This window comes from Gymnogyps californianus, chromosome 1 (genome assembly GCF_018139145.2).
Source record: "Gymnogyps californianus isolate 813 chromosome 1, ASM1813914v2, whole genome shotgun sequence".
Taxonomy (NCBI): Eukaryota; Metazoa; Chordata; class Aves; order Accipitriformes; family Cathartidae; genus Gymnogyps; species Gymnogyps californianus.
This window is the reverse complement of record NC_059471.1, coordinates 209,197,020-209,223,603: the sequence shown is the minus strand read 5'-3', so window position 1 is coordinate 209,223,603 and position 26,584 is coordinate 209,197,020. Positions and strand designations below refer to the sequence as shown.

The following is a 26,584-nucleotide window of genomic DNA, read 5'->3' as shown; positions in this document are numbered from 1 at the left end:
TCCATGCATTGGGAACCCATCGGAGATATTCCTTGGGAATCACAGGGAGACTAAAGGCTAACTGGGCACAAAGGCTGATGCACTCTCCCCATCACAAGTGATCCTTCCCAATTTTACTTGGCACATTGTGCATAGCTTTGCATGTGCTGAGTAAGCTCAGTTGCCATTAGCTTTACTAGGATTTGAGGCAGGACTATATGCTTTTGTTTATGGCACTGGACAAGGCTCAGGAACTAGAACATTAGCTTTTTGCTTTGGCATAGATTTCCTGGCTAAATTACCTAATTTCTCTCTGCCTCATTTCATAAGAACAGTCAAATCTGTTCAGACCAAAGGCTCATTTAGCCCAGTATCTCGGTTCTCACAAGGGCCCATAATGGATGCCAGTGGAAGAGAATAAGAAGGCGAGCATGCAGCAGTGCTTAGTGATATAGTCTCCCAGGCTCCAGCACTCGTTGTTCAGGGATTTCCTGAACGAGGGGTGGAATCTCTCTGTTTAATGCTTTTCAATGACTTGGTTTTGATGAATTAGTACTGGCATTTCTTGAGCTCATATATCTTTTAAGTATCCACAACATCCCATGCCCTACAAATTGTAACATGTGAGGAACATCCCTTTATTTTGTTTTAAACCTTCTACCTGCCAGTTTCTCATTTTAGAACAAACTAAGAATAGTCTTTTTTTCTTCATATCTCTTCCAGTGTGCTGTATGCTTTCTAAGTTAGAGGACTGTAACTTCATTCAGTACTGAAAATGCAGGAGTGCCATGCATTTATAGAGGCATAAAGATGCTTTTGGTTTTGTTCTTTATTTCTTTCCTTGAAACTCCTAACATTAGATTTGCTTTTTTGAATGTTACTAGGCATTGACCTAATTCATAAAAAATAAAATAAAATTTAAAAAAAGCTATTGTGACTTTAAAATCTTGTTCTTGATCTATAAAATGAGGTACTGTACTAGCGTTTGCAGAATTGCTTTCTGTGGAAAGATACAGAAGGAAATAGTGAACACAGCTTTACACAAAGTTCCAGAAAGTCCTTGAAGTAAATATATAAGTTGTTCCGGTTTCTTCTAGCTGCCTTCAGTCAGTAATATGGATTTTATCTCTAACATTGACAAATAAAACCTTTTCAGGCAGAAATGTAGTTTTAAAATTCCTGTTTCTTTAATCTGTACAAAAAGTGATGCTGCTTCTGGTCTTTTGAGGCCTTAATTCAGAGGCCGCTGAAAGATGAGAGGAGAGTGCCATAGACTGAACGGGCTTTGCAGCAGATGCTTAGTCATTGATATGAGAATAAAATGCCAGTCCTGCAATTTGACTTCTCTGCTACCACTAACACCTCCTGAAACAGGAAGACAGCTGGGCTATTATATTTCAGATTCCATTCGTAAGTGTTAATTTTAATGCCTGCATACTAAAGAAAAGGAAAGGGGAAAGATACGTTTTATTCCCACAGTTTTTCTGTGCATCTCTAAATGTGCAGTATGGGACTAGCGGACCTTGCTAGCCCTCGTGAGACACTTCTTACAAGGAAAACTCCAGCATCATTGCAGATGTTTGGTCGCTTTTCCTATAAGGCCATACCTCTGAGTTCTTCCCTTTCCGAGGGACTTTACGTTTCGACAGGAACCAATTATAGTTGACAATGTTTCGAAAACTGTCTCCTATTTCTCAGGGGCCTGTAATCAGTGTTCAAATCTTAGGTAAACAAAGTTTCATCTATAAAGAAAAGATAAGCTCAGCAGAGTTCAGAAGGTGCCTCAAACAGCACAAACACCTTCTCCTGTTGAAATGTTTACATCCAAAGTGATAGAAAGCTGAGCAGCATTATCTTGCAGATGGTCTGAGAAGATTTTAATAAATAAATAAATACTAAGGCATGTGTTTTTTCCCTACCAATTAGGATCAAATTTTATGGATCCAAGGCTAACTTACAGTAAGGAAATACTCCAGTTGTGAAACTAAGACAAGATGGTTTAGAAGCAACCCAGTGACTTAAAAGTTGCATTTTTATTGTGGATGCGCAAAAAACACATGGATCCTTCTGGTATTCATCTTGCTTGATAATCTCCAAAGCTGACTTTTTTCTTTAGTTATATTGGCTTTCACTGGGGTTGCACAAGCATCGCTGAGGAGAGAACTCAGCTCATTGTCTAAAGGTGCTTTTGTTTACGAATAACAAATTAAAAGGGTGATTTGGCACAGCAGGTGAGATGATTAATATTTCAGGTCTTATTATTTTTGTTTGTGCATGTATGTGTTTGTGTGTAATTATACATTTCAAGGATCAACAGCTAAGCGCAGTTGAACATTTAACATTTATCTGCATAAATGCAAATGAAGTTTGCATTTCAGTCAGCTATTCTAAAACAAGTAATCAGTATGGATTAGGAACGCACATGATTTTTCTTTTCAGTGTTTATTGCCGTTAATTTAATGATGACAAAAAGCAGAAGGGTGATGGTATGGATGCAAGTTTAGAAGTCGTATATTCATCAGTTCAAACCTTTTAAACTGATGGTGATGGAGAACAACTGTTTTAATTCATAGTCATTTGGAAGGATTTGCTGTGACCTCGAGTTAACATGTAAACATGGCAAGGGATATGAAAAAGATTCCTCTGGTGTTCACTGAACTTCAGGGGAATCTTTCTTTGACTTCAGTGGGCTCCAGGTTGAAGCTCTGAGAGCAGGGTCTGAGAATATATGCATGAAGGTCTCAGGGATCACACCACATTTGGGATGGCATTGCCCTTAGTTGCAGTCTGTAGGGTTTATTGTTACAGTCCTTAACCCTCCCCTGAGCACAAAGACAGGTCCTGCCTAACTCAATTCATGTCCATAACCACTCCACACTGTGGCTGTGATCTGGTGGTGGGTAATGAAACGTGAAGTAATCTCAATGTCATCTTCCTTTCTCAAAAAAAGCTGAATAACTTAATCATTTGGATTCCATTAAAGCTGGCTACAAAAAATTATCCCAGAAATCAACAGAACTTTAAGGAGAACTAATTCTTTCCTGTGAGAGGTTGGTGTGTGTGTCAGTTTGCTTTAGTCAACAAAGTTGATCTATATTATACTGTACAATACTATACCATACTATGCTACACTACACTACAATATACTGAGATCTTACTGGGTGAAACAGCCAGGATTTTGAGCCAAAGTTCTGTTAAATGAAAGGCAGCATTTCTTCTTTGAAAATATGAATATTAGTAATTGAGTTATCTGGTTGGATACTGATTAGCCCCACTGACACTGTGCCTTCCTATTTATGACTGTACATATATAGACGTACGAGCTGAGTGTATTAAATATTCTTGCCAGCATTGCTGACTCTCTCCCCTTCTGGGGACTCCTGGGTGCTAGAAAAGCAGGCAAGATAGTGAATAAAGGAGTCAATTTTAATGTATTTTCTTCAGTCACCCTGAATCAAAAATACTTAAATCCATCTGTTTCTGTGTCAGCAAAGTTTTTGTTGCACTGGGAAAAGAATATCAAACATTCTTGACTTTTTAAATAAAAAAACCCCAACGTGTATGAGAAATGCATTGCTCTTAAACACAGTGCCATGAGGAATAATTGCAACTTGTCACAGAGAGAGGTTATAATTATGTCTACTGTTAGTTATGTCTCTATGTGCACAATAGAAGTTAGCTTTTCAAATTTATTGTTCTCTAATGCAATACCAGTTATTAACATGTTGAGGATATTATTTTTTGTTAATGAAGAAAAATAAAATGAGGCTGCAGAAGCGCTGGGTGGTGTCACACTGAAAGCCAGTGGAGGGAACAAAGACGAAAGAGAAGTGCTTATTGCAGAGATTCCAAATCTAAGCTTTGCCTCAGGAAAAGAAAAAATGCCCAAAGGGTCAGAATTTCAGCTTCTGTATTCCAGACCTTGTTTATGTTTTTTGAAAATCTGAATATGTATCAAACACTGGGCTAGACCTGACATTTTGCAGGCTTCTCTGAGTGAAATGTTGCAGACAGATTGCAGTATCTTAGAGAAAAAAACAAAGCTTAAGAGTTGTTACAGTAGTTGCTGTGGGTGTAATTCTCTGTCCCTTCCTTGTTACTTGCACAAATTCTCTGAAAGCATGCTCAGGAGGTCTTATTATAGGGAAAAAGAGTTCATAATATTTTTCTAGGCTTGCTCCTTATTCTGTCACTCATTTAGAGTCAGATTTTGGAATACTTTAGTTAGGATGTGCTCATAGTAGAAGTTTTTCCATGCTAGGAATTAAAAAGCAGATAGGCTAAAAAGCAAGGAAGATATATGCCTTAATTTTCAGAAGTGACTAACAGTTTCAAGTATCAGAATTTTAAATTGCCCAAGAAGGTATTCGGTGAAAGTCAGAGCCCTTGAGCAAGTCTTAAATTGGGTGCCCAACTCGGGAGCATGCAAAATCAGTTGGGAAATTAGAAAATCTTGGCCATATGCTTATATGTTAACTCCACTTGACTAAGTCCTTTCTATACGTTGCTTCCCCAATTTGCAGTCGTTTTTGTGTTGTAAATAAGATACCCTTGACTCAGACATGAAAGTTCCCCAGGAAAACTGGAGAACCTTTCTCTTGTTAAATAGCATCCTAATTATAGAAGCAATTTTACAAACAATCCCCCGGGGGAAGCATTTTCGTTCTCATCAGGAAGGCTCTTGAATAAAATAACACCTTTGCTAACTTCATTTATTTACAACAGGACACAAGACTGAGACTGGGTTAGATTTATTGCCATTACATCACTGATGCTCAGTAATTCATAAAACATTGGGTCTAGGAGTTAGCACTGCTGTTATTTCCTCTGATGCCTGACCTCACCACAGTCTAATAACATACAGGAAATCCAGAAGACAAAGGGGGAAAGCAGTGGTCTTGAATGCTAAAAATAACCATAGAAAACTAGTACAATCATGTAATAGAGTATGGCCCAATAATTTATTTAACATAATAGTAGAATCTGCTAAAGCAATTAGAATATGTTCCAAATGTTTTTAATGGAAAATATGTTGGGGGTAAGAATAAGAACACTTAAAGAATTGAGACTTTTAGGTTATGTAGTTCAGTTACGTGTACTGGTTTTAGGTTTGTATATCTTATTACTTACATATGCAGACCACTTAATAACTTGACTAGAACAGACCGTCATTGTATGGTGGTTATATTTCCAGAGGTCATCCTATATGAGCCAGACAGTGATTTTAGGTGATGTATTACACTTGACAACCCAGAAAGTTGCAATACAAAGGCATTCTAATTCTCAGTGTCCTCTGGGAATTGTTCAATATCCTTGATGGTATCTAGTGTCTGGTATGCCATTGGGATGACATTTTTGGTGTCTTTACTAATCAGCCAAGGTTAACATGTCATTCATGTTAACTGTGTGTTTGGTTTGGTTTGGGTTTGTTTGGTTTTTTTTTTCTCATCACTATATTTGCAAGTTTTTCTAAAGGGATAAATAGTATGATGACACTATAATGAAATTCCTTGATATTTTTCATGTCTGCTCATTTATTTCTGTTGGAATTACAACAATATTTTATCCAAAATATAAATTTAGGCAGTGCTTTAAAATTGGTGCAAATAGGTAAATGACATCATTAGGAAAAAAAAAAACCTCAAAAAACTGTTGCATGAAAGTCAGATAAGCCTAGTGTCTTTAGCTTGTGAAATATTGCAAAAGCTAGTTCACAAACATACACTTTTTTGAACAGCTGCTCAGTTTGACTGTGCCTGCCCTCCTTTTATTTACATATGTTGCACAGTTATTTGAAAGAGGCTATTCTTCATATAAATACCAATATTAGTATGCAAACTAGTATGTTCAGGTGTGAACAAGTCTTCACGATTTGACATTGACACTTGGTTTGTCTTCCAATCAGAAACAGAAGCACTTACAGATCATAAACTAGGAATAATGAATAGATTGAACCAGCTGTTCCTGAACAGCCCATTTGGCTATGTTTTCCCTTTCATTAAATTCATTGAATTATAATTATGTAGATAGATAGATAGATAGGTAGGTAGGTAGATAGATATGAAACATTTCCCTTTTTGCAAAGGTGTATGGTAACTTAATAAATATTAATTGATTTAATTTCAGAAGAAAGTAGAGAAATGTGAGACTTTTGATATTTGACTCAAAGAGAGCTATTGAGAGGGTGAGTTGTCCAAATTCAGCTTAGTCTAGGGAGACAAGTTTTCCAAACTTGTGCTTACCAGAGTTGTCTACTGCATCTTAAGGCATCTTCTCAACGTCGTAAGCTAGGAAAACTTTCCAGTAGAAGGGACATATAGGGACAAAAGGCGAAACAGAAATCAAGAGCTCTGTTCTGTTTTCATTAATCTACAGAATGAAGCATGGAGCTGGATGTCATCTCAACAGCTCTTTTATCTCAATATCAAAAATAAGATTTCCAGGTACCAAAATGTCAGTGAATTTCTACAAGTAGAGTGGCTCAGTGGAAAGAGTCTTTCTTGACTCTGAAAAAGAGGACAGATTAATGTAGAGACTGTTTGAGAGGTCTTGCAGTGATCAGGAAGCTGGGCAAGCTGCCTGAGAGCAGGCATAGAGAGCTGGGCAGGTCTTCTTAGGAGCTCACAATCAGTTTTGCAGGTAAATGCTCTTCAACAAAGTTCCTTCCCCATCCCCTTTAGCACAGCACAGCACAGCACAGCAGCCCAAGAGAGTTTCAGTTCCAGGTCCTACAGAAGCTGGACACCTTTCTTTGGGAACACCATTTTACTAAAGATCTGTCACTTAGAGTGATTTCCCACAGGGTTTTAAAACTGGTTTCCGATAACTCAATGCTGCTAAGCCTCAAGTTGGAAAAACAAAACATAATAAAGGTGTTGCAGAGCCCAGTATCCCCCAAATGTGTGCAGGTAAAAACCCTACAGCATATGGAGCCTGAACACTAGAAGTCAGAAGCTCATTGTGTGCATTTCTTTTATTTTTTCTTTCTTTTTTCTTTTTTTAATAATTAATGATTTAAAACAGTTACATTATTGCTTCAATCACTTTTCACCTATTTCCCCAATGGTTACCACTTGCCTCAACATTTACATTTGTTTTAATATTTGTATTTTTTGCATAATTTCTCACATTATATTTATTTGCACTTGTACTTTTTTAAAAATAAAGCATTCCATGGGGATGACTTTAATAAAAGTTTCTTATTAAAAGTTCCATAACAGCATGATTCCCAAACCTGAAACCAAAGTCCTCATATTTAACAGTTTTCATGACTCAATAGATTAAGTGTGAAATAGGAAATATAATAACAATAACAACATACCCATATCCTGCACAGTTGTTCCACTTAAAATTATTCTTGAAAAGTAACACAATTCATAAATAAATCATTTCTCATAGAGTGAAATGTACTTAAAAGACTCTGTGAAATATCCTTGATATAGTCATAAAATGTGTGCACAGCAAGCTGCATTGGGCAAGAGGAAAATCAAAAATTCACTGAAATTATTATATTGCAGGGGAGAAAAAAAAAGAAAAAAAACAAACAGCAAAACCATCAGCATCTGTTTTCCAAGTCAGGTGTCTCCAATCAGCTGCCTCAGCAGTGTTCATTTTAGAAAGACTCTTAGCTCAGTCCTAAATTCATATGAAGCTTCCTCTAAGGTCAATGAAGAGAAACCTTGCCCTTGGGAACTGCAGTTCTGAGCTGGTCTGACTCGTCATTCAGAGGAACCTGTTGCTTTCCGCTGACTGTGATTCGGGCAGCAAATTTAGCCACCCCAATTAATGCCTCTGTGTAGAAGGGATAAATCCAAACCTTAACAAGTCTAAAAGTTTTTCTCTGAGTGGGAAGTGGGGCTTTTCCTTTTGTTTTTACCAGCACTGAATAATCCAGAGAACACAATGTTTCAATGCCAGCAACTTCTGACTCAGTTAAGAGACATTGCCATTGGCTTTAAAGTCCTCCAAATGGATGCTCTTTCCTGGTACATTGTCATATTCCAGGCACTCCACTCTGGCAATCCTTTGGGGTTATTTTTTCTGGAGTTCTGGGGTGTTTTGTTTTTTGTTTTTTTTCTCCCCCCTTTATTTGTCTTATAAAATGCTTCATGGTAGCACAACAGAGTCTGTGAAAACAGCAAGGGAAATGTTAACATCAATAATGCTCACAGCTGTGGCCAACTCTACCTTTTTTATTAACAAAGGATGTGATAGTTCCTAAGGCTCTTAGCATCTTGAGTGTTTCTGGGCCATCCCATGTTATTGTTCGGCAGCTTGTTGTGGAGATCACCTAGCCCCTGGAAGATACCCTGGAGATGTGCTTCTTTCTATTTATGGTTTGGGGGTTACAAGAGTAAAGACATGAGTTCCTTCAATTGCACTAGAGCAGCTGGGGAGCATCACTGCTGTCAGACCCCACTACGTCTTCCATGCCTTATAATTTAAACCAGTGATACCTTCTTCATAGCTGTACATGCTCCATCAACACAGCCTGTTCAGATCATTTGCTTGCACTGCATTGATTCATTATTGACCAGCAGTGGTTTCGCTGCGTTAGGCTCTGCAATTCTGGGATGGTTTCTGGGTGAATTGCCAGAAAAGTTTCAGGAAAAAAATCACCCTGAAACTCAGCAGTCAGTGCTGTCCATTCTGGTAGGTTAGCACTTCCCCACTAACCACACGCTTTCTCACAAGCCAGAAATAGTACTAAACTGGGAAAGAAGATTTTTTTTTTTTTTTTAACCAAAAACAACTAGTGTATGCTGTCGTCTTTCTAGTCCTTGTTTTGTTGAGACAGTTCTGGCTGGTCTAGCTGCTGACAGAGATACAAAAAATGGTTTAAAAAGTTATCATACTGTGTATATATACATATATATGTATATATATGTATACAGCTGGTATATATACATTTATATGTATATATAACATTATATTGTCTTGGTACACTGGCTGGCTGAAGCTATTCAATAGCAAGATATGAAATAAGTCTTGTCAAAGAGCAATGTCTTGTCACCATTTGGTATCATGATATGGGGCATTATTTCAGCTGTATTTCAGCCATTTGAAAGCAATCTCTGGAGCCTTGAAATGGCAGATCATTGGGCTAAAGAATGGGAATCACAATAACTTTTACGTTCATTTCCAGGACTGAACTGTAGTTCTTTCTGGCTGAATCTTGCCATCTATCATGCTATGTGCTACAGGAAAACATGTGTTTTAAGGAGCCAGAAGCATAATCTCCCACCACACAAGGCATTTACTAGGTGAAATAATTCATGCTGTACCGTGAGCCAGCAGTCAGTTGTTGTCATGATGAGTTTGTGGAATTTCAAGACCTAAACAATCTCATTTTCAGTAGTTTCATTATGGATTATAGAGAAGCATCAATGAGATAGAAACCTAGAGTTTAAAAACCCAGCACCAACTGAATAAAACACGCTACAGTAAGGTTTTTAGCTATGAGGATCTTTAAAAAGGTTTGAAGTACATTGTAATGTCCTTTTGGGCTGCCAGTGCAACTAAAGAAGGGTTTTGGACAATAAATTGAACTCGTTGTTAAGTTACAAAGGCCTTTCTTTGAATATTTTTTTTTTTCTTTTTGCATCTCTGGAGAATTTCCTCCTGCCTGGCAAACTTGCTTTGTCATGAATTCCTGTCTTCGATTATACAACACCCCACACAAAACTTTGAAACAGTTTGGTGAATACACAGTTTTTCTTGCTGTTTATGGCTAAGGTATTTGCTCACTCCCTGCAGTGTCATTCTTTGCATTCAATTAACTGCAAAACCCAAGAGGCAGCAAAATTATAAACTGATCAGAATTTTTTCTGAGAACAAATAATGTGCTTTCTTTCTAGCTAAAAGCTCTCGTCTGCACTGTGCAAAAGAAGGCCACACTCACACAGTCCAAAATCCCCCTAAGTCTCCGAGCAGAGCCTTGGTCTTTGCTGTCTCCAGACAGACTGATTTTGGTGCTGAGCCATTACCCAAGAGCTGCTCTCACTCTGTCTGCTGCCTGCACACAGGTTTTCAGGTGTAATTTATGTGGACAGGACTTATAACACCAGGAGCATAGCCTGAGTTTCCAGTCTGACGTGGAGGCTAACTCTCTGGAAAATGATCAAGCACACCCTTTATAAAAAATGAAGAGATGAAATTTTACCCTCAAATATTGACATTGACTTCTCATCTCATCTCTTGCTGTTATGGCATCTCAGGGCAGAATTTGGATGCAAATGCCACAGAGCAGTGACTAGTATGATCAAGTACCTATCGTTAGTCATATTGCTTCCTAGGCTTTTAAAATGGGGGCGGGGAATTACATAGAAAAGAGTTTATTCCTTTGTTGCCTGTATTTATTGTTGGTTTGTAGATAGAGGTAGTTTGACTTCAGCACCCAAAAAGGTATTTGGGCAAGTTGCCCTATTTGTGACAGGTTAGACTTCCTATAGCATGTTTATCAAAACTCCTTGGGGCCTCAGACTAACCATGACATATTTATTTGGCACTTAAGAGTGATGTATTTATTGTCATTATTACTCATCCATACATTTGGAAACTTATAGTACATGTCTCTACATTGCATTTTAACTGAAATACAAAAACACTGTGGGATTTCCCTGTCATGCCTCTTATTTCAAATGTTTTATTCCACAAACACAAAAAGAAGGGTAGATCATCTCTGACTTACGCTGACCCAGTTCTCCACTCTTTGTTGCCTGCTACACACCAATATCAGTAGAGTTACAGTGACATAAACCAGAAGAATACAGTCAAAAATCAGATCCTTCCTACACCAAATCACTTTCCACATCTGTTTCCTATTTGTCTTATAATGACACATGGGATTATCTTGGGAATATATTCTGCTTTAACTGTCATGCCACTGACTTTATAGCCTTATCAAATATCCATTGGTGTGCAGGTTGAGCAATTAACATCTACTAAGAAGAAATCCCAAGAAAATGTAGATTGATAATAACATTTTTCAATAATGGCTTGTAGCATTAGTGCCATTTTCTATTATTGTAGTTGCGGTCTAGCATTCTCCTCAATTTACTGCTTTTCTTTATTGTGCAAGATCTAGATATGGGCCCTACAGCAGAATTTCAAAAACAGTTTTCTTTTTCATTATTTATTCATTTCTGGTTAGAAGGAGCAAAGTCAGAAAATTGGATAGAAGCAAGCAATGTGTCTGGACTATTAAGAAACAGAAAGAAAGACAAAGGGAAAGAAAGAAATTTAATACTGTGCAAGATATTACAGATACAGGATGACAGTATAAACATAATCAAGGAGGCTACATCTATAAGAACATGCCTTAGGAGATTGAGCTTGAATTCTGGGATCAAACTTCACGAAGTTGTGTCCAAACTTTTTATCTTACAGTGCAGTAAGCCCATCCAGATAGCCTATCCTGCTAACAGTCCATTTTCCCTTCACCCTTTTCTCCAGTAATTGGAGTGAAACGTGAAGTCCTTCTGATGTTCCTTTGAAAACATGTAATACACACACACAAATATGTGCTTGCATGATGTAATTAAACAAGCCTGTAATAAAAACTATAGCCTGTGACTCACTTACAGAAACATGGACTCAATAGGTTTAAAATAATACCATTTGGAACTATGTTTGGTCACTGGCCTGGCCCATGCCTGGATTCAGTATGGATAAGCAAGATGGGGAAGGCAGGGTGCCAGGGGGAGTGCTGCTTCCAAATGCTTGAATTCACTGCTCGTGAGAAAGACATTAGCTATTTGTCTGAATGATCTTCACATTAAATAAACATTACCAAAGCAATTGCTGAATAAAATTTGAGTTGTTGATATTTTTTTGCATCCTCCACAGCACTGAGCGCTGGAGCGTTGCCCTTGAGAGTGAAAGTATTGTGCACAATTTTGAGACTTTTACTTGGGAGCACAAGACAATGTAAGACTCTGGAGTTTACATGCTAGTTAAGCTTTCATGAAGTTCTAGCCTGAGACTTAGTCTGGAGAAGTGAAGCTGAATGGGCAGCTTAGGAACAGCCTATAACTTCTTGAAGGGCAGTTAAGCAAAGGAAAGACCCACAGTCTTTGCCATCATTGCAGATGATATAATAAGGACCAAAAGTCACAAGTTGTTCCTTGGAAGATTCAGTTTAGAAAAAAAATGCTTCACTAAGAGGGCAATGGAAGTTGCCCAGAAAGGTTATGTAGTTTCCATTCCTGAAGATTTTCACAACCTGGTAAGACAAAACCAAAACTGACAATAGTCAGTTGGCAACAGTCTTCTTTCAAGTCCTCCTGGACTTAACAAAATCTAGAGAGCCCTTCCAGCCAGCAGCTCTATGATTCTGTCTTTGGAAAGGGATGATGAGAATAAGAAAAGGGGGATTTCTTAGTCTGTGGAAGCAATAAGCACTGTGGGGACTTGAGAATCAAGGTAAAGTGCTGATTTGTTATGAAATAAATAGGGAAAAATATTGTAACATCTTCTTAGTTGCTTTCTACTATCAATACATATATTTTAGACATATATTTTGAAGTTATTTTTGTTTATTTTCCTAAAACAGATGAGTGATCTCTGATCAGTCAATAAGAAAAAAAGAGGCTGTATCAAGCTATAGTCGCTATTACAGCCTAGGCTACTTGGTCCTGCAAATATTGGTTAAAGGAAGTCCTTCAGCATCTACTTCATAGAGAATTTTTAGCTATAAGCAACTGAGAACTGAGTGCAAAGGCCTAAGTAACCAGAGAAACTCTTGGGGGGTAGGAGCTGTCCCAGCCTTGGGGCTCCTTGACTTAATTGGGTGTCAATGCAAATTAACCACAGTGCAGGTGGGAAATGGAAATTTCAGTTTTCGGTGTGGCCTCCACAAGTCTTCTGTGAATGTAGAAGTCTACTGTGCAAAAAGCATCTATTCTTCTGGTTTTACCCTCAGTCTAAAACGTAAGATAAACACACTATTCAAATTGACTGGCAGATTTGGTCCCCCAGTTAAAATTAAAGTAATTAAATGTACTGAAAAGCCCATTGCTTTGGATTTACTGACCTCGATTTGACTTAGTGTTGACTGAGGCCCTTTTTAATCTTGGTTTATATCCCCACATGCTTTGCCCTCAGCCTGTATATTTTAAAAGTTTCATTGCATAGTACTGAAAAATTAAAAAAACCCTCTCGTGATGCAGTTAAAGTTGAATTTGAGGATGCATGAAACAGTAAATACTCGGGTTAGGAAAAGCAGCATTTAGCATTGTATTAGGTACTAATCTACACTTGCAGGATATTTCAGAAAAGTATAGTCAGTGAAAAATAGGTTTTATCTTTTTCCAGAAAGAAGTTTCAAATTCCAGCTTCTTCAGTTACTATTAGTCAGACGTATTCTCAGTGAAAGCAAAAAGAATTCAATGAAACCATGTAAATTATAGGTGAAGTAGAATAGATGAGACACAAGCTGTGCATGTGTATTTGTGCTTTTGACTAGCCTTCAGCACAATACTGATTAGAAGGTGGGCACTTTTGCCAGATCCTCACCTAGTGTAATTTGACTTCCCTGAAGCCACAAAACCCAGTATGAATCATATGTACTGCACTCTGTTTAGTTTGACTTATGTTTAGTGTTCTTTCATCAAATAATGTTGCTTTTCCTTTCTTCTTTTCCACCCCACAGGACAACATTTTTAGAATGGAAGATTCACATTTTGAAAATGGCCGAGGGAAAAGCCCTTATGATCCTAAACTGCTGACAGCTTCTCTTTTAGTAGGTAGGTGCCACAATACAAGTTCAATGAGACGTGCATTCACTGTAAATAATTGCCAGTTTTCTGCTTTTTTTTTTTTCTCCTTGCAGCACCTATGACAGGGCTTTGGTTTATGCATTTTGTTTCCAGGCTAGAGTCATTCTGGTTTCATTTTTAATATAGTTGACCTAGGTGTCTTGAGGAACAAAGTGTGTGTAAACCAAGATTCAGGTATCACAAGAGCCGCTCTATACCTCTGTAAGACCTTGATTCTGCAAAGTGTTTCTCCTTCTCAGAGCTAGGTGACTCTGGAGGTACTTTAATCGCCCAGTTTACAGACTGGCCACGCTGACGGTCACACCAGGACAGCTGAGAGCAAAGTGAGAGCGAGAATAAGTAATTTCTTACATCAGTTTTGCTGCCAAGGAAGGTCTATCACCCAACTATACCTGCATGTGAGCTGCAGATATACAAGCAGCCACAGGTCTAGGCCTTAAGATGATGTTTCAGCTGAAGAGATCTGTCTGACAGTGAATACAATTAAACTCCTGGCCAGAACAGAGGGATTTCAATAAATTAGGTATTTCTGAATTAGTAATACTTCATTTCATGGAATATGTAAGTATAGAGCACCTGGACTGTGTTAATCTAATTGAACTAATCCAATTGATTGAATTTATCTAATTGATTTAACTCATCAAATTGAAATAATTGTTCATTGTTCTTCCTTCTCCTTTACAAAAAAGGCAAAAAGATGTTTTGTAAGAAGAAATTAAGAGTGAAACAAATAGATTGTTCTTTCCATAACGAATCTGCCCAGGTGTAGCCACTTTATCCTTAACGTGTAACTTTCTGGCAATTTATTACAACTTCAAATCCAATAGAGCAACAATAGTTTCAGAAAATTGCAGATTCTCTTATCTCAGAAGTCTTTGGGAAGTGACACATAACTAGATACATTAGTTTCTCCAGGACTTTGTCCATATTGCTAGTCTAGGGCCTTGCCTACCATCTACCCTTATTATATTTACAATACATTTAAAAATTAAGCTATTCAAAATAGACAGCAACAAAAATTTAGTCCTAAGTGTGCCTCATTTCCTGATCTTCGAAGCCCCTAATGATCACAGGTGATGAGCTACCCCGGGGAGACGCACTTTTTAACAGGAAAAACAGGAAGGACGTCCACATCTTGCTCCAACTTGTAACCTGTACAAACAGAAAGGAAAAAAATGTGTGTGTAAAATGCCAGTGTATAAATTAGTGCCTGGAGCGGCTTGAATTTGTGGCAGAGCTACTCTCAAGGGAATAGCTTTACTATTTACTTTAATATACAATAAAGAAAGAGAATGATGACAAGCCAGTATTACATGGTATACCCGGTATGCAACTGCACAAAGTCAACAGCGTCTAGCTTTTCACATTCCTTTTTTTTTCCACTCAGCCCGGCACAAATATGATTATCTTATTTCCCTTGGCTTAGATTTCATGTCTTTAAAACATCTTTGCTTTCTTGAGCCCACTTCCTATCACTATAATTTTCACTCCATGTATTTTTCCCCCTAATAAACAATAGACTGAGTATGATATTTTGTTTTGAATCAGGCTTCAATTAAAGCCATGAGCATACTAGCACTATAGAAAATGGCACAAATTCAACATTCAAAGCCAGTGACTAATTTCTACTTCAGTAACTTATACAAAACTCAGGGTGAAGCTAAAATTAACATTCCCGCATCCTGAACATGAACACCCTTTCTTCTCTGCCTCCTCATAGCTGCCTCACAGTCATATTATGTTACTGATTATAATATTGCATTTACTTCAATCCTTTCTGCAGAGGTTCCCCTGATATTTCAGAAAGTGTACACCAGATTCACCACTGGTTCACAATGACATCTTTGCCAAAAAAGCATAAATTTTATGGTAAAATGATGACCCAAGGCAAAATAATTTCCTCCCCCCAAAACGGGTGAGGAACAGGGAATGAACTGGCCAAGCAATGACTGCATGGAGAGGTTTGGTCCAACTGCTCTCTGAAGTAGGTGGCACTGGAGTGAAGCAGTGAATAGGGCCATGAAGGCCAGAGGAGCCTCTTGACCACAAATGCCTCACACCAAGAAGAACATGGATGGACTGCTTCTTCCCTTCTCCTGAGCTGAATGATAGCTTAGCTACTCCTGGCCCCTGGTGTGCCAGAAGTATTTGTCCTCACAAGCAACCATGGTTTATCTTAGGTTGAAGAGGGCAACTGTGTGAAACAATTACCCAGCAACTGCATCATTAAAATGCAATGTTATAATTAGTAACACAATGTAACTATCAGGAAGATAAAAGAAGGCTGAGAAGTAAGAGTAATTTACATGGTTAAATACAGGAGGGAAAAATAACCTCTGTTCTTCATCAGAAACACTAAACTGAGATTTTTGCAAAGTGTGGAAGAAGAGTATGTTCTTGACTCCGTAACTAGAAGGTAAATCTTAGGTAAGTAAGTGAAATGTAATTACCCAAGCTGGAATTTGGGCAAAACACCAAGGTTAATTTGCAAAAAGTAACTTAAGATCTTTAGTAGTCATTAGTGCTCAGGATTCCTATTTTATATTTCAGCTGAAATAAACTCTTATAAGTGTAAAAAGGATCTTCAGTTTTTCCTCTCTCCTAAAAAAAAAAAATCAATAATATTTGAAAAAAAACCAAACCAAAACCAAAACAAACAGTTCATCATTATTAAATTGTTCCAATATTTTTCCAGTATACATTCCTTGTTCCATCCACCTGCAAACATTTTTCATTATGTTTTTAAGAGTTGTTCATTGAAGGTAGTTATTGCTACTCTACTCTAAAGTAAACGCCAGCTGGGAACATGATATAACTAGTTCCTAGTAATGTAAGACATTATTCAGCCATTCCCATCTAAGTGCTGCTAACTAAACAGTCTCCATTTGAGCGGGCTAATGCATGAAAATGTCGAGACTAAGCAGTCCCTGGGCACCGCTGGTGTGTATTCTAGGGCAGGAGGAAAATGAGAGGCAGCATGGTTTTCAAAGAATGTAATCACAGGAGAAAATATCACTGAATGTATTAGTCTAAAGCAATTGTATTGGGATAGTTGAAAAAAACCTCAGAGAAGGAGACAGCATTGTCCCATTATCAGTCAGTTGCTCTTTAGGAAATGACCCTGTGGGATTTTCAAAAGCTCTTAGATCCAGAATCCTCAAAGCTATTCATGTTCCTGTGTCTCACGGATTTATTTATTTATTTATTAAAGTTACACTTTTTTTTTTTTTTATCATTTTAGGTGCCTTAATACTCCCAAATATGTATCAATGTGATCTGAAATACAGTAGTTTCTTACCAAGGAAGAACTTTACTAACCTGTTTATTAGAAATTAGCTACTAAGTACATATGAGGTTCAGGATTTTAGAGTTATTCTACTTTCTGGGAAGTTTTAGTTGTTGACTTTAAAAGGAGTGAAGTCAAACCACTATTATGTATGTCTGAAAATCTTAACTTTAGTGAATAAACCTACTAAGCAAGGCTAGCAGATTTCATTTGGGAACCTTTTTACCAGTGAGAGCAATCGGGACATTCAAGGCTTGTTTTTGCCTATATTCCCCATCCATTCAACTTTCTTATTTCTTTAAAAAAGGAATCTTACACTTCTGTACTCTCCAAAAAAAATTTTTTTTGAGAATGTAATCTTCTTTAAAAGCTGAATAAACAATTCATCAAATAAATATATACTGCTTAGTTTTTAACATCTGTGTATCTAATGAACTTGGGGAGGTGTTCACAGTTCCATGCTGCTTATGTACAGTATGTGGGAAAATGGTTCCTCCCCCTAAAAAAGCATTACTATGGGCTTTAATTGTTGCCTCTTTATTTAGTAAAGTCAATATATCTATTTCTGTTTGCATTCATATGTCAACATGCTACTCCTTTAGGATAAAGTGGTTAGTGTCCAAAACATAGAGCTTTTTCCTATGCAAACAACTGAAGGCCATCAGCTTGTTCTGGACAGTCGTTGCTTTATGCTGCTGGGCTGGAAATACAAAGTGATAACTTTTTTTTTTTTTCCTTAATTCTTTCCCCTTGAGAAATGTTTGTCAATTTTCAAACTGCTCATTTCCACTTCCTCCCTAAATTTAACGAAAACTGCTTTTAAAACTACTGACAATGGAAATAGCACAGTGAAGACTATCCATGACATAAGAGAATCATTTTCTAGACCAGCAATGAGTAAATTTCAGTCCAAAAGAAGCTCTGCATAGGGAAACAAAGATGAATGTACTTCTATCTAGACAGGAGGCAAAATCCTCATATAGCTTTTGAATAGTAGTAACTCAAAGGGTGTGCACATCTGGGACATGACTTGAGGCTCACCCTGAATTTAGCAAAAATTATCTAAAGCCTTACCAAAATAAATGATATTCCTTGGTATTTCTATCTGGGAGAAGTCAAAATCCCCTTTTTGCATGGCTACAGCAAATCAGTTCAAACTGCAGGCACTGCTCTAGGTATACTGAAACCTGGAGGGGCTGTAGTAGAAAGCAAAGAAAGGTCATCTAGTTTCCTACAGACCCTTCCCCCTTTGGAACATGCTGAAGCCCATTATTGGAAAAACTTTTACTCTGTCACCACTGATGAAAAAGTCCCAGCCACAAGAGCCTAGTAGCATGAAAAAGTCTTGAGTTGAACTGAGTCAAACCTGGAATATATGTTACTTTCAGTGGTGTTTATATATTGAGTTAGAAGCTGAGATGCCAAAACCCCTTAGAGTTCTAAATATTGCAAATATATAATTTTAATGAGTTTTTGAGCTATGTTTATTTTAATTTTAATAATGTAGTATTAAATATAGAATTTTTTTCTTTCTTGATTGACCTTTAGATCTGTTGATAACTGGGAAGCAAAATAGGACTTGCTGGTTTTTGCTTTCCCCCTTTGATTTATATTGGTTTATCAGAACTCACTAGGGACTGAAAGACAAGAAAATGAAGATAAGGTTAAAGAAAGGTTAAGCATAGCATCAAAGCCCTTTTCACAAGCAAAAAGGTTTTATGTTCTTTAAAATCTCAGCTGCATACCCTGTACATAATAATCACTATAATTAAGTGATTGTCTCCCCGTTAAAAAAAGGTTGAAAATGACATAGAGGAATGATAAATCGTTAATTAATGATATGCTGTTCTGTTTCACTTCTGATTACACCTCCTGCTGGGCACAACGGGTCTATTTGCTTCTAATCTCTGCTGAGAATTCATTCAATTCCACGCCTTTCTGCTATCATGTTTTCGCCCTTCCTGACTTTCATGACTACCATATGGTACAGAGCCACTGTAGGTTCAATTGATAATTTCATGGTGTCAGTGTTCGGGGAAAAGATGCCAGTGACATCCAATAGGCATGCTTGGATCTGGTTGTCCCACCATGGAAATACCTAAAATTGCCATGAAAATTATAAACTTGTTCCTAAAGGGTATTTTAAAATGAGGATATAGTAGAGTTCATCATGACCATGAAAAATGTATTACCTTAGCTTAAAGAAAGAGTTACTTTATCCTCAAACTGGTCTTTTTCACAGGAGACCCGTTTAAGATGGGTAGCTTGAAAATAGTAGTTGGAAGAAATAATACTTTTTAATTCCATATTAAAAGTATTGGGTAGGGTATCTCATTTCACGTGCAGGTGTAAAAGGCCACAGTCCTAAAAAATGCATTTTTAGCATTTTGAATTCAGAGTAATTTCATGGACAAGCTCTACATTAATGCCAGAAAGATATGTGTTGTGCTTTGATCCCTGGTTGTTCTCTGTGGATCTGACTACTATGTACTTATTATTATTATTATTCTCTCTACCAGTTGGCAGGTATTTAACTTGACTTGGTCCTTTGAATTTAGACTCTGTCTGTCTCCTCCATGATACTTCTAGCTGACTGAGGAGGGGCACACTGGGACTCTAATATTATGAGTTTCATCTCCAGCTAGGTTATGTATGTGCCATTTATGGGCTGAAGTGTCACAGGTCAATTTTTAATTCACTTGTTCACTGTGATATGCATGGGATCAAGGTAGCAAGGAATGATCTCATTTATTCTCTCCCTTAGCTGTTGCCCTTTGCCAGTATCACAGTTACCAAGGTGGCCCAAGGAGAAAGGCCTGTTCTGTCTTTCCTGTAGACGATACTGTTTTCTGAGGATCTGCTTGCTCAGAAAAAAAAAAAAAAAGAAAAAAGAAAAAAGAAAAAAAAAAACAACCAAACAAAAAAACACCAAAAGACAGTTTCTATATGGAAAATTGAAGGGACTTGAGGACTTTCTGAACCTAGAGTGAATGAGCTGGACTCTCCAATTCCCAACACAGAGTCACAAAAACCCAGTAGGTTGGGAGGAACCTCTGGAGGTCTCCAGTCCAAACTCCTGTTCAAAACAGGGTAACTTCACAGTTAAGTAGGTTTTTGGGGACTGCATACTACTGTCTGCCAGGGATAGGTGTACAAGCTGTCACTGTTCCAGCCTAAGAATCCAAACATATTTTTGAAAAGTGGCTACACTAGCAGTCGGGAGAAACACCTCATTCAAGAGAGGTTACAGTTAAGCTCTGCAGTGAGAAAGTGGGTCTAATGATATATTTTCAATGACAATACATTGCATATGGCTTATTGCTTTGTAATTTTCTCATTATCCCTATTAGCGTAACATAAACATAGGACTGACAGCTTTCTCTGACTTACCATGACTGGAAAATTGAGAAATGTTGCTTACAATTACGTCCTCCCACAGATGGAGAACTGTATTCTGGCACAGCGGCAGACTTCATGGGCAGGGACTTTGCCATTTTCCGAACTCTGGGGCATCATCATCCAATCAGAACAGAGCAGCATGACTCCCGGTGGCTAAATGGTATGTAAAATGTACATTTATCCGGTTATGTTCATCTAGCCATTAAAGACTAGCACACAGCTCCATTCCAGCAACATCTGTGACATATACACCCCTCTCTTATTTGGAGCAGAATTTTGTCTCAAACCAGTTAAACTAATTAAAAGTGATTTATAAAGAAGCATTTTTGTTTTAATTACGTTGAGATTTGTGGAGTGTGATTAAATTTAAAACATATACAGACACTACCGCTAATGCAGTCATGCCACAGGAGCAGATTGCTGTAGGGTGCAAGTTGGACAGAAGCTCGAGGCTTGTGGAGGCATCAGCCACACATCAACACAAAGTAGCTACAGAGCCTTGGGCAGGACTGTGCCTTGTGTAGGCTTTAATTTTTTACTAGATTGAAGGGAATCTGATGCTGGCCACCAAAGTTCAGCAGAAAGTGAATCAGCAGAGCTTTCTGAGCAGGCCAGAGTTGTCAATAGTTTGGAAAAAGTGAAAGGGGTCCTGGGCATTCCAAACTCTTGGGTTTCAAAATATTCAATAGTTTAACAAGGCATAATAGCTTACATTATTGTATGGATATTACTTGTCAGGTCTGTAGTTGTTTGTTTGTGTGTATGGGGAGAGAGGGATAGTTTCAGAGAAAATCTGGTTTTGGCTTCATGTACCAAGATACTTTAAAACGCATCTGAGTACTCTATCCAAAATTCCAATAGCTTAAATGAAATTACGCTTGGCTTTAGCTATCCAAGGATATGAGCATTTTGGAAATGAGAATTCATCATCTGAAAAAGCTGACATTTGATTTAAGTGAGCCAGTAATACTAACTGTAGTTACTCTGAGTTAATTTATATTTTAATTTTTGAAGAGTTAACTAGCCACTTTTGCTGTACATGCTGCTTGCATCTGCACTCCTGTTTTTGAATTCACAAAGTATTTTGTTCTTAGATATTTTTCACTCCTAGCCACATTATTTATGTCTGTGCTGAGGTCCAGGTTTTCTTATGTGGTTTTGCAATTTAGTGCAAACTGTTCACACAAATTTTTAATGTGTAAGAGCAGACTATGTTTTAACAACACAGTTTCTTATTAGCTACAGTAAGGAACTTCTAGTATCATCCTGGCTATCATACTAGCTGTATATACAATCCATAACAAAACCAATCCCTGACATAATTAAAACCACAAACTGCTATTGCAGGTTGGATAAACAACTCTATATATGACATATGCATTGGATATATGTATCAGATAAATGTGTATATGATGAGTTGTATGAATCTGTATTTTAATATGACAAATTGTATGAATCTGCCTGTTAAATTTAGTTTTGTCATAATTCATGTGGACTACTGTGAGAACAGCTTCAAGTCTATCACATTTCAGTTCTACAGTTCATGCTTGCCCAGTAACCCAGAAATATTGTTCATTGGGTTATTTTATTATAATAATAGACAAGATTTCTGGACTTCATGAGACAGTAAAGTACAAAGGTTATAGACATATCCATCTATCTTGGTACCTGGTACAGTAATAACGTGTTAAAGATAACACAATACCCACTTTTGTTATGATAGTCATGATGACATAAAGTCCAATCACGCAAGCAAAATCTGTTTTTGTGCAGTGGATTTGCACAATGACAGCTGAGTTAGGAGGATTTATGCAGTGGGAAAGCACAGCCATTGTCCACAGCCCCTGTACTTCATCGCTGAAAATGTGTCATTCCTTTGTGGATTTGGTTATCAGTCTTTCAGCACTAAATGTGAGAACTGCTTTTCCCAAATTAGCACTAAGGTTACATCTGACAGGGTGCAGAAACCACGACTGCTTTGTGCTGAAGGTGGGAAGGAGAAGACAGTTGCACATAAAGAGCTCACGAACCTCAAGCTCTCTAGAATTTAAGTATTGTCCAAAATGAGCATAAAAGTAGAAAGGCAGTATTTATCGTAGCACAGGGTGAAGATGATTTTCAACTCTAATTGTAGCTCTTACGCTATATTCCTGTATCGCAAGTTTCAAACTAATTTAAAAACAGGTAAGAATCAAACTGAGGCCTTTAGAAATGATTCTCATAACTGTCTATAATTTAATAGAGAATGATCCTTCAGTACATTTTTGAAATCTATCTCTCCATTGCAACTTAATAAGTTTACCTTCCTAATATGGAAACGTTGGCTTAAAATCTGCACTACAACGTTCCTATTCAAGCCTCTAAGACTTTACTGTTAATTTCCCAGTGATAAGATGCTGGCAGCCTTTCCACACAGTACTCCTAATTTCAGCATCTAACAGGGAAATCCAAAAATGATAACTATTTGGGTTTGAAACTGTGCAGGCATGCCAGTCCTTTGATTTTTTTTTTTTTTTTGTCATTTGTCTCTTTTAAATATAATTATAAAAGAAGCTTTTTGTTTGCACGTATTTAAAGTGGATATACTTTTAATGAAACAAGCTCTCATTGAAGGATGAGGTGTACTCTGATTTCTTAAAGATCTGTACAAACTAGTTTTGAACCTTAAGTTTGCAGACCTTTATAAATTTTTTAGTAAAGACATGAATTGCTATGTAGTGATGGGTTTGCTTTTCTAGTTGCTTTCTACAGTGTGCTTAGCCCCAGGTTAAAAAACACTATTCTAACTGACATATACCGAAAGCTGGATAAGAACAGCAGTTCTGATCAAACTTACAAAGAGAAATCCTCATCCTTGTGGAGTTTTAATAGCTAGGCGGTGAGACATCCAGTTGTAAGTCCTTGCTCATGTTTACTTCATTCAGAGCAGGAACTTGAAACTGCTTTTCCCATACTAAGGCTAAGGTCAGAGCTGACAGGGTACAGAAAACATAGCTGTTTGGTACCAAAAATGGAGAGAAGACAGTTGCACGTGAAGAGCTTGCAAAGTTTTCCCAGAATTTAATCATCCTGAACTGGTGTAAAAGTAGGACAACATTGCACAGAGCGATTAAGCTTTTTTGATTTAAGTATGAATACAGAGTTCCTACAGAGATCACACAGTCACTTTTTGGAGATGCTCCACCTTCTGTAAGAAGTTAAACGTTGCTGGGAAGAGGGCTTTGAACTCTACCCAGCCCAAGGGAAGGTGCTGACCAGCAGCTCTTAAAGACTTTTTAAGTCTTTTAAAGATATTAAATACTCACAGGCTTCTAAAGACATTTCATTTTGTATAAATAATTAAACAGTCACCAAGCCAAATAAAGCAAGAGAGACTGATTCTATAGCCGTGTAGTCGGGGCATTCATCTAGAAGGTAGGGAACCATACATCAGTCACTGTAGCAGTGTGTATTTAATTATTGATACAGAGTTGGCCAGATGTGACATGGAGGCATTTGCAAAACACAGTAAAATAAGTTGGTGCTCAGGGAAGTCATCTTGGATACGAAAAGCCGCAGTTCAGTGCCCCAGACTGAATCACATACTTTGTTATAAGCCATGTACATGCTCACCTTGGACGTTATCAGCTCCTCGGGTAAGTGCATGGAGTTTCTCTGCACAAAAAGCTTTGACAGTCTTAGTTGGTCCCAGTGAGGGTCAAGAATAGTTTTGAACTCTCAGAAAAAAAAATCCTGAAATTGAAAAAACATCTCCTGTCCAGCTTTACTATAAGGAGCAACGGCTTTGATGTTACACATGTATCTTACAGTCCTGCCTATAGGCAAAACCCATGTTTCCCTTTGAATGTGCCATTGCCTCTTATAGTTCAGAGCCATCAGAAGCTAATGTTATTTCAAGAAAGCGTAGATCAGGTCCTGCTTCTACGAACTGCTTCAGCAATAAAAAAAGGTGAGTAGGAGGCCTGAGCAGGTCGGAGCAGCTTACCCTGGTACCAGGGAGTTCCCTGGTGAACTATACGCAGCGTTTGCCGTACACCATCCATGGCAGCGTTCATGCAAGGGCTGAGGGCATGGCTGGAGGCAAGAAGGCAGAAATGGCAGTGCAATGTACCAAAGCAAATGCTAAGCAATGCAAAAGCAATGTACCGAAGGCAGTTTTCAGGCTGAAGATTAGGGGAGTGGAAGGAAAGCTTGGAGCCGCTCTCATCTTCCCTGACTTGAGCACAGGGGATCTGGCCTTAAATTGTTAACATTTTGTAAAATGAATAACCATAAACATTTATTTTAAAAGCAAAACAGAGTTAGGCTGCAGAATATTTGAAAGGAAATGAAATCACAAAAGCTGCATTAAGATAGTATTATGAAACTGGTTTACACCCCAGAAAAGTGAAGGAATACTGGCCTCGCTCACCCTCTTTACTAGACCTGGGGTTAAGAGAGACTGTCAGTCTGGATTTCCAGCCTTGGCTTGGGATTTCCTTGCTTTTTATGGGTTTAAACCAGCTCTATGATATTGTTTTAGCATACTTTCCATGGCTTAATTTTTAAAGTGGGGTAGTAGCTGTGCTTAGTCCCCTGGGGTTATTGTCCTTGGTAATCTTTACTTTACGGTTACATAAACAGCTGAGAATTATAGAAGCTGAGTGACTGTTCAATAAAAAAGAAAATGCCCTCTTAAATTTCACAGGCTGCAAGGCAGGAAACATGGACTTGATACTCTCCTGGCATTCATACAGAACTTTAGCCATCACTTTATGTTGTTTCCGCTTATGGCAGTTTGTAGGATGTCCCAGCACTGGCAACATACACACATAGTTTTGAATATATATGTATTGCACAGTAGAGAAATGTATGGCAAGAGAAAGACATGATTGCAGCTAGTTTATAGGATTTTTACATCTCTAATAAAAACGTATTAAATGTGTCAAGATGTTTAGAAATGAATATTTGTTCTCTTGCAACTACTCTTGCCGAGACTTGGATGTGTTCCTTTGCTGCATCCTTGAATCTATAATTGTCTTTGTTCATCCACACCAAACCCTTTTCCCACCTATACATACCTACTGATGTCCCCCTCTTTGTGCCACTCCCTTGTCCCTAAATGCCTTCCTAGTTTCCCACCTTCCAGCTCACCTCTTACACATTCCCAATCCAGATATACAGAAGGCACTAACATACATGCCACCAAAGGTAAGCAGATGGGGAAAATGGCTGACCTGCCAGCATAGACAGGACCCAACCATCCTGGTACCTGGGGGTTATTTCATAAAGTACATCTGAGATGTTCTTGGAGAAAGGAGGTGATGGATGCTACAATACAATAAACCTCCAGCAAGAAAAGAGCTATTTAAATAAAGGACATATAAAAAAAAAAAAAAGGGTATGAACTGCATATGAATATATTTAGTCTTCAAATTAGAAGTCTTAAACCATGGGGGGAATGAAATTAGAAAAAGCTGCTGAATAGAAGTAGTAGGTGAGGCAGCCTAGCTGGTGTTAAGAGGAACTTTGATAAAATTTTATGTGTTGTCATATAGCACGCTTGCCTGACATCGCAAGGGACTACAGTGAGTAGACTAAGTCTCTTGCAGGTCTGCATTCCCATAAGTTTACAAGGGCATATTTAAACAACGTTACCAGTGAAAACAGTGAGGGGATTTTTTTGTGTGTGTGGTTTTTTGTTGTTCTTTTGGTGTTGTTTTCCCCACAAGGATCTCTTTAAAATATGCATTTCTATATTTGAACCAAATTAGTCAGCTTATATCTCCTATCATGCAGGCTGTAGCGTGGACCAAGTCCCGCACTTTCCCACCACTGCTTTTGCAGGCATGAACAACTCCGGCCCTGCAGGAACAAAACATGTCCATATATGCAAGTCTCATTTCTCACTCAGTACACCCTCCCACTTCCATTCCCATTATCTTCATTGCTAAGAATAGTAATAAATAATTTCACAGTGATAAATTCCATGTGTGACAAATGCTAATGTCACCTAACACAGTGCTAGGAAGTACTCAGAAACTATGGTGACGGTGGCATAATAATGTGAACAGAATGGCATACAAACTCAATTTACAGGTTTTTTTCTCCCTTAAGTCTGTAGATCCAAATTTGAGAGATTGAATATGAATTTTAAATTCTT

General features: G+C 37.8%; 1 protein-coding gene across 2 annotated transcripts in view; it reads left to right on the top strand.

Annotated features, from left to right (window-relative positions):
• Positions 1-26,584, top strand: part of SEMA3A (semaphorin 3A) — a 170,172-nt gene that overhangs the window by 88,880 nt on the left and 54,708 nt on the right. For both annotated transcript variants that reach the window (XM_050890696.1, XM_050890707.1), the window contains 2 exons: positions 13,631-13,724; positions 20,483-20,602. In XM_050890696.1, the coding sequence (XP_050746653.1) occupies positions 13,631-13,724; positions 20,483-20,602 (214 nt within the window). The remainder of the gene's footprint in view (positions 1-13,630; positions 13,725-20,482; positions 20,603-26,584) is intronic.